This window comes from Nicotiana sylvestris, chromosome 12, assembly GCF_000393655.2.
Source record: "Nicotiana sylvestris chromosome 12, ASM39365v2, whole genome shotgun sequence".
Taxonomy (NCBI): Eukaryota; Viridiplantae; Streptophyta; class Magnoliopsida; order Solanales; family Solanaceae; genus Nicotiana; species Nicotiana sylvestris.
This window is the reverse complement of record NC_091068.1, coordinates 125023689-125037573: the sequence shown is the minus strand read 5'-3', so window position 1 is coordinate 125037573 and position 13885 is coordinate 125023689. Positions and strand designations below refer to the sequence as shown.

Sequence of the window (13885 nt, the reverse complement as noted above, 5' to 3'; positions counted from 1 at the left end):
TCTGGTTAGACTGCACCGTGTGAAGCCGTTCCTGAATCAATTTCACCTTGTCTGATGCATCCTAAATCAAGTCTGTACCCAAAAGCCTAGCCTCACACGACTCAAAGCAACCCATCGGAGATCTACACAGCCTCCCATATAAAAGCCTCATACGGAGCCATCTGAATGCTTGACTGATAACTATTGTTGTAAGCAAACTCCGCAAGCGGTAGAAACAGGTCCCATGAACCCCCAAAATCAATGACACAAACGCGTAGCATGTCCTCTAATATCTGAATAGTGCGCTTGGACTGTCTGTCCGTCTGAGGGTGAAATGCTGTGCTCAACTCAACCTGAGTGCCCAACTCTTGTTGCACGGCTCTCCGCAACTGCGATGTAAACTGCGTGCCTCTATCTGAAATGATGGAAACTGGAACACTGTGAAGGCAAACAATCTCTCTGATGTAAATCTCAGCCAACCGCTTTGAAGAATAAGTAGTACCAACTGGAATGAAGTGCGTAGACTTGGTCAGCCAATCCACAATCACCCAAATAGCATCGAACTTCCTCAAAGTCCGTGGGAGCCCAACTACGAAATCCATGGTGATCCGCTCCCATTTACACTCTGGAATCTCTATCCTCTGAAGCAACCCACCATGTCTCTGATGCTCATATTTAACCTGCTGGCAGTTGAGACACCAAGCTACAAATTCAACTATATCCTTCTTCATTCTCCTCCACCAATAGTGCTGCCTCAAATCCTGATACATCTTCGCGGCACCCGGATGGATGAAATACCGCGAGCTGCGGGACTCCTCAAGAATCAACTCCCTTAGCCTATCTATATTGGGCACACATATCCGGCCCTGCATCCTCAACACCCCATCATCACCAATAATCACATCTCTAGCATCGCCATGCTGAACCCTTTCCTTGAGGACAAGCAAATTAGGATCATCATACTGATACTCTTTAATGCGATCAAATAAGGAAGGCCGAGAAACCACACAAGCCAAAACCCGACTAGGCTCCGAAATATCCAATCTCATGAACCGATTGGCCAAGGCCTGAACATCAACTGCAAAAGGTCTCTCACCAACCAGAATGAATGCAAGACTACCCATACTCACTACCTTCCTACTCAAGACATCGGCCACCATATTGGCCTTTTCCGGATAATACAGAATAATAATATCATAGTCCTTTAGCAGCTCCAACCATCTCCGCTGCCTCAAATTGAGATCCTTCTGTTTGAATAAGTGTTGAAGGCTACAATGTTCAGTAAATACCTCACAAGACACACCATAGAGATAGTGCCTCAAAATCTTCAACGCATGGACGATATCAACCAACTCCAAATGATGAAGAGGGTAGTTCTTCTCATGGGGTTTCAACTGACGCAAAGCATAAGCAATCACTCTACCTCCTATATCAAAACACACCCAATACCGATCCTAGAAGCATCACAATATACTGTATAGGAACCAGAAGCTGATGGTAGAACTAGAACTGGAGTTGTGGTCAAGGCAGTCTTGAGCTTCTGAAAGCTTGCCTCACACTCATCCGACCACCTGAAAGGAGCACCCTTTTGGGTAAATTTGGTCAAGGGCGATGTAATAGATGAGAAACCCTGCACGAAGCGACGGTAATAACCAGCTAAACCGAGAAATCTCCGAATATCTGTAGCTGAGGACGGTCTAGGCCAAGTCTGAACCGCCTCTATCTTCTTCGGATCTACCTGAATACCCTCACTGGACACCACGTACCCCAAGAACGTCACTGAACTGAGCCAAAACTCACACTTGGAGAACTTGGCATAAAGTTTCTCCTCTCTCAACCGCCGCAACACAACCCTTAAGTGCTGGGCGTGCTCCTTCTGGCTACGAGAGTATACCAGGATATCATCAATGAACACAATAAAAAACGAGTTGAGATAAGGCCGAAACACACTGTTCATCAAATGCATGAACGTTGCTGGGGTGTTGGTCAGCCCAAAAAACATTATAAGGAACTCATAATGACCATAATGGGTCCTAAAAGTTGTCTTAAGAATATCCGACTCCTGAATCTTCAACTGGTGATACCTAGACATCAAATCAATCTTGGAGAACACCCTCGCTCCCTGAAGCTGGTCAAATAGATCATTAATATGCGGCAAAGGATATTTGTTCTTAATTGTGACTTTTGTTCAACTGCCTATAATCAATGCACACTCTTATAATGCCATCCTTCTTCTTCACAAACAAAATCGATGCACCCCAAGGTGACACACTAGGCCTAGTAAAACCCTTCTCAAGGAGATCGTGAAGTTTCTCAACTCCTACAACTCAACCAGTGCCATATGGTACGGGGGAATAGAAATAGGCTGAGTGCTCGACACCAAGTCAATACCAAAATCAATGTCCCTGTCGAGCGATATGCCTGGTAGGTCTACAGGAAACATATCTGAAAAATCTCGCACCACCAGAACAGAATCAATAGTAGGGGTCTCTATACCGACATCCCTCACAAAGGCTAGATAAGGAAAGACAACCCTTCCCAACCACCTGCTGGACGTTTAAGTATGAAATCACTATACTGGGAACATAGTGTAAGGAACCTCGCCACTCAATCCGTGGCAACTGCGGCATCACCAACGTCAGAGTCTTAGCATGGCAATCCAAAATAGCATGAGTTGGAGACAACTAATCCATACCCAATATCTTGTCAAAATCTACCATACTAAGCAGCAAAGGATCAACTCTAGTCTTTAATCCCCCAATAGTCAATACACACGATCGATATACACGGTCCACAACAAAAGTATCGCCTACCAGCGTAGATATATGAACAGATGAAGCTAAAGACTCACGGGGCATATCTAGATAATGAGCAAAATATGATAACACATATGAATAGGTGGAACCAGGGTCAAATAATACAGAAGCATCTCAATGACATACAGAGAAAATACCTATGATCACTATGTCTGAAGCAATGGCATCTGGACTGGCAATAATGCATAGAAATAGGCTTGACCACCACCTGATCGGCCTCCCCCTCTAGGGTGGCCCTTAGCTGACTGAGATCCAACCCGATATGGCTGGGCGGGTGGTGAAGTAACTGGTGCTAAAGTCGAAGACTAATTCCTCTGCTGAAATCAACCTCCCGAAAGGCAAGGAAAATGCCTCTTGATATAACCTAGATCTCCACACTCAAAGCAACCTCTCCTTGCACATGGTGGTGGGGACTGAAGGGAGCCCCGAGCACGAGATAACTGCTAGAAGGCCCCGACATAGATGAACCCTGAGTTGATGGTGCATGAGAAGAACTCTGAGCTGGAAGGGCACTGAGAGATGAGTGACCCTAATGAGAACTGTGAGAACCATGGCCAGATGATGCACCACAACGAACTGGATGAGTCATCTTAGCATGCCTATGGAACTGACCTCCAGAAGGAACACCACCAAAACTACCCGATCCACGAGACCTCTTGGCCTCCCTCTCAACCCGCTCCTAGATACGGACCAACTCTATCTGCCGAGCAATGACAACAACCTCATCGAAAGTAGCACCAGACACTCTCTCTAGTGATAAGCATCCGCAGCTGAAATGTGTAGACATCAATGAACCTCCTAATCCTCTCCCTATCAATGGGAACCAACCAAACCGCATACCGGTCTAACTCAGAAAATCTCATCTCATACTGCGTCATAGTCATATCATCACAACTGCTCGAACTGTCTGCGCAGCTCCTCTCTGCAAAAATGCGGTAGAGGAGTCAGCCTTGTGCATTCTCTCCCTCTTTACCATTGAAAGATAGAGGCTGTAGTCTCCCAAATATCTCCAATCTATGCTGCTCATCATCAGACATAACAGGAACCACATAGTCCTGAGCAGTTGTAACCGGCTGGGCTGGTGGTGGCCCCGGTGTCTGGAGTCCCTACATCACCTGCTTTGGTGTGCGGAAGGTGGGAGTCTGAGTACCTGCCCAGGCTTGAGAAGTGGCTACTACAACCGGAATAGATACCGCTTGAGCAAGACTGGTGCACACGGTCAAAATTTGAGCTAACGCATCTTGAAGACCTTGAATCACAATGGGCACAAACGGTGCCTGAGCTGGACCCAATGGCATATCCACAACTGGGATCTGCTCCTAAACTAGGGCAACTGGTGGATCTGCAGGTGCTGCCCTAGCTGTTGTGCGAGCTGCACCTCTGCCCCTACCGCGGCCTCTACCGTGACCTCTGCCTTTCGCGACCTTGGATGGTGGTGCTGGTGGCTATCCGTCCTGCGCAGTAGTACGTGTCCTCACGATATGTGAGAGAATACAATAACATAAGTTTAGTTACCATAATCAACAGATTCGCACGATAATAATTCAAGAATTTGAAGTTTCTTAAAGGTTTTGCAGCCTCTCGAAGATAAGTACAGAAGTCTCCGTACCAATCCACAAGACCCTACTAAACCCACTTATGACTCATGATACCTATGTAACCTAGGCTCTGATACCAACTTGTCATGACCCAAAATCAACCGTCGTGATGGCGCCTATCATGGAACTAGGCCAGCCTCTACTTAACAACTCAACATAGTAAAACACTTTTAAAAATAGATACGGAAGTAGTTAATATTAAAGAAAAGCCTTTTTGAAAATAGAAATAATCCAAAATACGATACAATCTATCCTAAAATCGGGGTGTCATAGAGTACATGAGCATCTAAACCAGAATACAGTCCATTACATTGTCTAACGAATAAAAACTAGAATATAATAGATATAAAGAAGGAGAGTCAAGGCCTGCAAATGCCATGCAGCTACCTCGATAGTCCCCGAACTCTGATGCCTCAATCAGCAGCCGTCGCCATGACCAGAGGCGTCTGGATCTGCACACGAGATGTAGGGAGTAACGTGAGTACATCCAACTCAGTAAGTAACAAGTCCAACCTTTGGACTGAAAGGTAGTGATGAACTCAACCAGTACAATTAACAATAGAAATACAGTGCAGAAATGTAGACATGCTTTCAAATTAATTAGACAACTCAGATAATGAATAGACCAGATCCGAACAATGTAAAAAATATAACTCTTCTATCACTATATGTCAATGCACATGTTGTATGTGATGCACCATGCTGTCAGCCTCATGTGCTCACACTCTCAAATACTCAACCACTTGGTACTGTATATGGCACATTCGGCCTAGGGAAGATCCATCCCTGAATATATACATCACAGACTATAAGTCACCCAATACCGAGGAAGGCCAATCCATCCCTATGGGGAAGATCCATCTCCAGGTATCAAGTGATTCAGACAAGATCTATGTCCATGGAAGATCAATCCCTCAATAATATCAACCGCACTCACTGGGGGTGTGCACAGAATCCGGATGATCTCCTACATCCCAAGCGCTGTCATAACATCAGTATAACCGCTACAATGTGCAGCTCGATTCCATAAATGTCACTCATAATCAGCTCTCGACCTTACTCAGTCATCAATCTCTCTAGTCTCACTCACGACTCAAAATATCATGAAAACTAGCCCGAAACAATGATATGATGAATCAATAAATAACAACTGAGACTGAGATATGATATGAAATGAATGTATATGACTAAGTATGAAATATCAATAAAATCAGTAAAGTGACAGCAAGAAACGACCACTATGGGTCCCAATAGTACCAACAAAAAGCCTAAACATGATGTCTATCATGATTGACAACTCAATTGATTTATCACATGATGAAAACATGGATATCAACAAGATAGTATCGCTATACAGTGCCATAGAATCAACCAAGTCACAATTCTCACGGTACACGCCCGCACACCCGTCATTTGGCATGTGCGTCTCCTCAATACCAATCATATAACACATAATCTGGGGTTTCGAACCCTCAGAACCAAGTTTGAAAGTGTTACTTACTTCAATTTGGGGAAAATTCTACTCCAAAATGCCTTTGTCTCTCAAATCGGTCTCCAAACGTCCCAAATCTAGCCACAAGTAGTATAATACAATCGATATAGGCTAAAGGGATCAATTCCACAAGAAAAGTACTAAATTATAGCCAAATATCCGAAATCGGCTCAAACCTGGCCCCCGGGACCACATCTTAAAATCTGACAAAAGTCATAAAACCCAAAAGCCCATTAACTCATGAGTCTAACCGTACCAAATTTACCCAATTTCGTTCACAAAATCCTATTCAAAACCTAAAAAATCTAACTCAATGTAACGACCCGGCCGGTTGTTTTGAGAGTTGTAGCCCCGTTCCCTTATTTCCTGCTTCTTTTGTGTTCTATAGCTGTATTATGGCTTACCAGGCTAGTTGATTTGGGTCCGAAGTAATTTCGGAGTGAATTGAGACACTTAGTCTCTTGATTGAAAGTTTAAGTTGGAAAAGTCGACCAGATGTCGACTTATGTGTAAACAACCTTGGATTTGAATTTTGATGGTTCTATTAGCTCAGTTAGGTGATTTTGGACTTAGGAGCACGTCCGAATTGTGTTTTGGAGGTCCATAGTAGAATTAGGCTTGAATTCCGAAAGTTGGAATTTTGGAAAGTTTGATTGGGAGTGGACTTTCTGATATCGTGGTCGGATTGGATTTTCGGAAGTTGGAGCAGGTTTGTGGTGTCATTTATGACTTGTGTACAAAATTTGAGGTCAATCGGACGTGATTTGATAGGTTTTGGCGTCGATTGTAGAATTTGGAAATTTCAAAGTTTATTAGGCTTGAATCCGTGTGTAATTCATGCTTTTGATATTGTTTGAGGTGATTTGAGGGTTCGACTAAATTCGTATGATGTTTTGGGAATTGTTTTGAGGTCCTGGGGGCCTCGGGTGAATTTTGGATGGTTAACAGATCATTTTTGGCCTTTCGTTGATGTATGATATCTGCTGGTATGTTTTTTCTGGTTTCCTCTTACGCGTTCGCGAGAGGATCCTCGCATTCACGAAGGGTGCTTGTGAGCTGGGGAGATTTTGTTCTTCGAGTTCACGAAGGAGAGGATGCAAACGCGCAGATATGGTCTGCGTGTGCATCGCGAATGAGGGAGAGGTGTCACGTTTGTGAAGAGATGTTGAGGCAGCTGAGGACACCAGGTCCTTGGCCTACGCTTTCGCCAATGTGGTGGCCAACGCCTTGAGTAGGAAGGCAGTGCGTATGGGCAATCTTGCATTCATTCTTGTTGGGGAGAGACCCCTTGCAGTTGATGTTCAGACCTTGGCCAACCAGTTCGTAAGATTGGATATTTCGGAGCCTAGTCAGGTTCTAGCTTGTGCGGTTTCTTGGTCTTCCTTATTTGATCGCATCATAGAGCGCTAATATGATGACCCTCATTTGCTTGTCCTCAAGGATAGGGTTCATCACGGGGATGTCCGAGATGTGACTATTGGTGATGATAGGGTGTTGAGGATGCATGACCGAATATGTGTGCCCAATGTAAATGGTCTACGGGAGTTGATTCTTGAGGAGGCCCGTAGCTTGCGGTATTCCATTCATCCAGGTGCCGCGAAGATGTATCAGGATTTGAGATAACACTATTGGTGGAGGAGGATGAAGAAGGATATAGTTGGGTTTGTAGCTCGGTGTCTCAACTGTCAGCATGTTAAGTATGAGCATCAGAGACTAGGTGGCTTGCTTTAGAGGTTAGATATCCCAGAGTAGAAGTGGGAGCAGATCACTGTGGATTTCGTAGTGGGGCTCCACGGACTCCGAGGAAGTTCGATGCTATTTGGGTGTTTGTTGATCGGTTGACCAAGTCCATGCACTTCATTCCAGTTGGTACTACTTATTCTTTAGAGCGGTTGGTAGAGATTTACATCCGAGAGATTGTTCGCCTTCATGGGGTGCCAGTTTCCATCATTTTAGATAGAGGCATGCAATTTACATTGCAGTTTTGGAGAGCCGTGCAGTGCGAGTTGGTCACTTAGGTTGAGTTGAGCACAACATTTCACCCTCAGATGGACGGATAGTCCGAGCGCACTATACAGATATTAGAGGACATGTTACGCGCTTGTGTCGTCGATTTTAGGGGTTCATGGGACCAGTTTCTGCCACTCGCGGAGTTTGCATACAACAACAGTTATCAGTCGAGCATTTAGATGACTCCATACTAGGCTTTATATGGGATGCGATGTAGATCTCTATTGGGATGGCTTGAGCCGGATGAGGCTAGGCTTTTGGGTATAGACTTGGTTCAGGATGCATTAGACAAGGTAAAATTGATTCAAGACCAGCTTCGCATAGCGCAACCGAGATAGAAGAGCTATGCTGACAGGAAGGTCTATGATATGTGTTACATGGTCAGGGAGAAGGTTCTGCTGAAGGTTTCACCCTATGAAGGGTGTTATGAGATTTTGTTAGAGGGCAAGTTGAGCCCTCAATTTATTGGGCCGTTTGAGGTGCTTCAGAGGATTGGGGAGGTGGCCTACGAGCTTGCCTTGCTACCTAGCTTGTCGAGAGTACATCCAGTATTTCATGTTTCTATGCTTCAGAAGTATATCAACGATCCATCTCATGTTTTGAATTTCAGCACGGTTCAGTTGGATGGTGATTTGACTTATGATGTGGAGCCGGTGGCCATTTTGGACCGGCAGGTTCGAAAGTTGAGGTCCAAGGATATAACTTCAGTGAAGGTGCAGTGGAGAGGTCATACTGCGTCATAGTCATATCATCCTGACACAACTGCTCGAACTGTCTGCGCAGCTCCTCTCTACAAAAATGCGGTAGAGGAGTCAGCCTTGTGCATTCTCTCCCTCTTTACCATTGAAAGATAAAGGCTAGAGTCTCCCAAATATCTCCAATCTATGCTGCTCATCATCAGACATAACAGGAACCACATAGTCCTGAGCAGTCGTAACCGGCTGGGCTGGTGGTGGCCCCGGTGTCTGGAGTCCCTACATCACCTGCTTTGGTGTGCGAACGGTGGGAGTCTGAGTACCTGCCCAGGCTTGAGAAGTGGCTACTACGACCAGAATAGATACCGCTTGAGCAAGACTGGTGCATACAGTCAAAATTTGAGCTAAGGCATCCTGAATACCTTGAATCACAATGGGCACAAACAGTGCCTGAGCTGGACCCACTGGCATATCCACAACTGGGATCTGCTCCTGAACTAGGGCAACTGGTGGATCTGCAGGTGCTGCCCTAACTGTTGTGCGAGCTGCACTTCTGCCCCTACCGCGTCCTCTACCGTGACCTCCGCCTTTCGCAACCTTGGATGGTGGTGCTGGTGGCTATCCGTCCTTCCCAGTAGTACGTGTCCTCACGATATGTGAGAGAATACAATAACATAAGTTTAGTTACCATAATCAACAGAGCCGCATGATAATAATTCAAGAATGTGAAGTTTCCTAAAGGTTTTGCAGCCTCTCGAAGATAAGTACAGACGTCTCCGTACCAATCCACAAGACTCTACTAAACCCACTTATGACTCATGAGACCTATGTAACCTAGGCTCTGATACCAACTTGTCACGACCCAAAATCAACCGTCGTGATGGCGCCTATCATGGAACTAGGCCAGCCTCTACTTAACAACTCAACACAGTAAAACACTTTTAAAAATAGAGACGGAAGTAGTTAATATTAAAGAAAAGCCTTTTTGAAAATAGAAATAATCCAAAATACGATACAATCTATCCCAAAACCGGGGTGTCATAGAGTACATGAGCATCTAAACCAGAATACAGTCCATTACATTGTCTAACGAATAAAAACTAGAATATAATAGATATAAAGAAGGAGAGTCAAGGCCCGCAAATGCCATGCAGCTACCTCGATAGTCCCCGAACTCTGATGCCTCAATCAGCAGTCGTCGCCGTGACCAGAGGCATCTGGATCTGCACACGAGATATAGGGAGTAACGTGAGTACATCCAACTCAGTAAGTAACAAGTCCAACCTTTGGACCGAAAGGTAGTGATGAACTCAACCAGTATAATTAACAATAGAAATACAGTGCAGAAATGTAGACATGCTTTCAAATTAAATAGACAACTCAGATAATGAATAGACTAGATCCGAACAATGTAAAGAATATAACTCTTCTATCACTACATGTCAATGCACATGTTGTATGTGATGCACCTTGCTGTCAGCCTCATGTGCTCACACTCTCAAATACTCAACCACTTGGTACTATATATGGCACATTCGGCCTAGGAAAGATCCATCCCTGAATATATACATCACTGACTATAAGTCACCCAATACCGAGGAAGGCTAATCCATCCCTATGGGGAAGATGCATCTCCAGGTATCAAGTGATTCAGACAAGATCCATGTCCATGGAAGATCAATCCCTCAATAATATCAACCGCACTCACTAGGGGTGTGCACAGACTCCGGAGGAGCTCCTACAGCCCAAGCGCTGTCATAACATCAGTATAACCGCTACGATGTGCAGTTCGATTCCATAAAAGTCACTCATAATCAGCTCTCGACCTTACTCAGTCATCAAACTCTCCAGTCTCACTCACGACTCAAAATATCATGAAAACTAGCCCGAAACAATGATATGATGAATCAATAAATAACAACTGAGACTGAGATATGATATGAAATGAATGTATATGACTAAGTATGAAATATCAATAAAATCAGTAAAGTGACAGCAAGAAACGACCACTATGGGTCCCAACAATACCAACATAAAGCCTAAACATGATGTCTAACATGATTGACAACTTCAATTGATTTATCACATGATGAAAACATGGATATCAACAAGATAGTATCGTTATACAGTGCCATGGAATCAACCAAGTCACAATTCTCATGGTACACGCCCGTACACCCGTCATTTGGTATGTGCGTCACCTCAATACCAATCATATAACACATAATCTGGGGTTTCGAACCCTCAGAACAAAGTTTGAAAGTGTTACTTACTTCAATTTGGGGAAAATTCTACTCCAAAATGCCTTTGTCTCTCAAATTGGTCTCCAAACGTCCCAAATCTAGCCACAAGTAGTATAATACAATCGATATAGGCTAAAGGGATCAATTCCACAAGAAAAGTACTAAATTATAGCCAAAAATCCGAAATCGGCTCAAACCTGACCCCCGGGACCACATCTTAAAATCTGACAAAAGTCACAAAACCTGAAAGCCCATTAACTCACGAGTCTAACCGTACCAAATTTACCCAATTTCGTTCACAAAATCCTATTCAAAACCTCAAAAATCTAACTCAATGTAACGACCCAGCCGATTGTTTTGAGAGTTGTAGTCCTGTTCTCTTATTTTCTGCTTCTTTTGTGTTCTATAGCTGTATTATGGCTTACCGGGTTAGTTGATTTGGGTCCGAAGTGATTTCGGAGTGAATTGAGTCACTTAGTCTCTTGATTGAAAGTTTAAGTTGGAAAAGTCGACCAAATGTTAACTTATGTGTAAACATCCTTGGATTTGGATTTTGATGGTTCTATTAGCTCAGTTAGGTGATTTTGGACTTAGGAGCACGTCCGAATTGTGTTTTGGAGGTCCATAGTAGAATTAGGCTTGAATTCCGAAAGTTGGAATTTTGGAAAGTTTGATTGGTAGTGGACTTTCTGATATCGGGGTCGGATTGGATTTTCGGAAGTTGGAGCAGGTTTGTGGTGTCATTTATGACTTGTGTACAAAATTTGAGGTCAATCGGACGTGATTTGATAGGTTTTGGCGTCGATTGTAGAATTTGGAAATTTCAAAGTTTATTAGGCTTGAATCCGTGTGTAATTCATGCTTTTGATATTGTTTGAGGTGATTTGAGGGTTCGACTAAATTCGTATGATGTTTTGGGAATTATTTTGAGGTCCTGGGGGCCTCGGGTGAATTTTGGATGGTTAACAGATCATTTTTGGCCTTTCGTTGATGTATGATATCTGCTGGTATGTTTTTTCTGGTTTCCTCTTATGCGTTCGCGAGAGGATCCTCGCATTCACGAAGGGTGCTTGTGAGCTGGGGAGATTTTGTTCTTCGAGTTCGCGAAGGAGAGGATGCAAACGCGCAGATATGGTCTGCGTGTGCATCGCGAATGAGGGAGAGGTGTCACGTTTGTGAAGAGATGTTGAGGCAGCTGAGGACACCAGGTCCTTGGCCTACGCTTTCGCCAATGTGGTGGCCAACGCCTTGAGTAAGAAGGCAGTGAGTATGGGCAATCTTGCATTCATTCTTGTTGGGGAGAGACCCCTTGCAGTTGATGTTCAGACCTTGGCCAACCGGTTCGTAAGATTGGATATTTTGGAGCCTAGTGAGGTTCTAGCTTGTGTGGTTTCTTGGTCTTCCTTATTTGATCGCATCATAGAGCGCTAGTATGATGACCCTAATTTGCTTGTCCTCAAGGATAGGGTTCATCACGGGGATGTCCGAGATATGACTATTGGTGATGATAGGGTGTTGAGGATGCATGACCGGATATGTGTGCCCAATGTAAATGGTCTACAGGAGTTGATTCTTGAGGAGGCCCGTAGCTTGCGGTATTCCATTCATCCAGGTGCCGCGAAGATGTATCAGGATTTGAAATAGCACTATTGGTGGAGGAGGATGAAGAAGGATATAGTTGGGTTTGTAGCTCGGTGTCTCAACTGTCAGCATGTTAAGTATGAGCATCAGAGACCAGGTGGCTTGCTTTAGAGGTTAGATATCCCAGAGTAGAAGTGGGAACAGATCACTATGGATTTCGTAGTGGGGCTCCACGGACTCCGAGGAAGTTCGATGCTATTTGGGTGTTTGTTGATCGGTTGACCAAGTCCATGCACTTCATTCCAGTTGGTACTACTTATTCTTTAGAACGGTTGGTAGAGATTTACATCCGAGAGTTTGTTCGCCTTCATGGGGTGCCAGTTTCCATCATTTCAGATAGAGGCATGCAATTTACATCGCAGTTTTGGAGAGCCGTGCAGTGCGAGTTGGTCACTTAGGTTGAGTTGAGCACAACATTTCACCCTCACATGGACGGATAGTCTGAGCGCACTATCCAGATATTAGAGGACATGCTACGCACTTGTGTCGTCAATTTTAGGGGTTCATGGGACCAGTTTCTGCCTCTCGCAGAGTTTGCATACAACAACAGTTATCAGTCGAGCATTTAGATGGCTCCATACTAGGCTTTATATGGGAGGCGATGTAGATCTCTGTTGGGATGGCTTGAGCCGGATGAGGCTAGGCTTTTGGGTATAGACTTGGTTCAGGATGCATTAGACAAGGTAAAATTTATTCAAGACCAGCTTCGCATAGCGCAGCCGAGACAGAAGAGCTATGCTGACAGGAAGGTCTATGATATGTGTTACATGGTCAGGGAGAAGGTTCTGCTGAAGGTTTCACCCTATGAAGGGTGTTATGAGATTTGGTTAGAGGGCAAGTTGAGCCCTCAATTTATTGGGCCGTTTGAGGTGCTTCAGAGGATTGGGGAGGTGGCCTACGAGCTTGCCTTGCCACCTAGCTTGTCGAGTGTAAATCCAGTATTTCATATTTCTATGCTTCGAAAGTATATCAGTGATCCATCTCATGTTTTGAATTTCAGCACGGTTCAGTTGGATGGTGATTTGACTTATGATGTGGAGCCGGTGGCCATTTTGGACCGGCAGGTTCGAAAGTTGAGGTCCAAGGATATAACTTCAGTGAAGGTGCAGTGGAGAGGTCAGCCCGTGGAGAAGGCTACTTGGGAGATCGAGCGGAAGATGCGGAGCAGATATCCACACCTATTTGAGACTCCAGGTATGTTTCTGAACCTGTTTGAGGACGAACATTTATTTAAGAGGGGGAGGATGTAACGACCTAGCCGGTCATTTTGAAAGTTGTAGCCCCGTTCCCCCCATTTCCTGCATCTTTTATGTTCTACGGCTATATTATTGCTTACCAGGTTAGTCGGTTCGGGTCCGGAGTGATTTCAGAGTGAATTGAGGCACTTAGTTTCCTAATTAAAAGTTCAAGT

General features: G+C 44.4%; 2 protein-coding genes across 2 annotated transcripts; both read right to left on the bottom strand.

Annotated features, from left to right (window-relative positions):
- Nucleotides 1–322: 322 nt before the first annotated feature.
- On the bottom strand, nt 323–1103 carry LOC138883678 (uncharacterized). Its single transcript, XM_070164378.1, has 2 exons — nt 602–1103; nt 323–417 (listed from the first exon to the last, which is right to left on the bottom strand). Exons 1-2 carry the CDS (start codon nt 1101–1103, stop codon nt 323–325), a joined length of 597 nt encoding a protein of 198 aa, XP_070020479.1.
- Nucleotides 1104–1173: 70 nt separating this feature from the next.
- LOC138883677 (uncharacterized mitochondrial protein AtMg00860-like) lies at nt 1174–1945 on the bottom strand. The gene is made up of 2 exons (XM_070164377.1): nt 1454–1945; nt 1174–1248 (listed from the first exon to the last, which is right to left on the bottom strand). Exons 1-2 carry the CDS (start codon nt 1943–1945, stop codon nt 1174–1176), a joined length of 567 nt encoding a protein of 188 aa, XP_070020478.1.
- Nucleotides 1946–13885: the final 11940 nt, after the last annotated feature.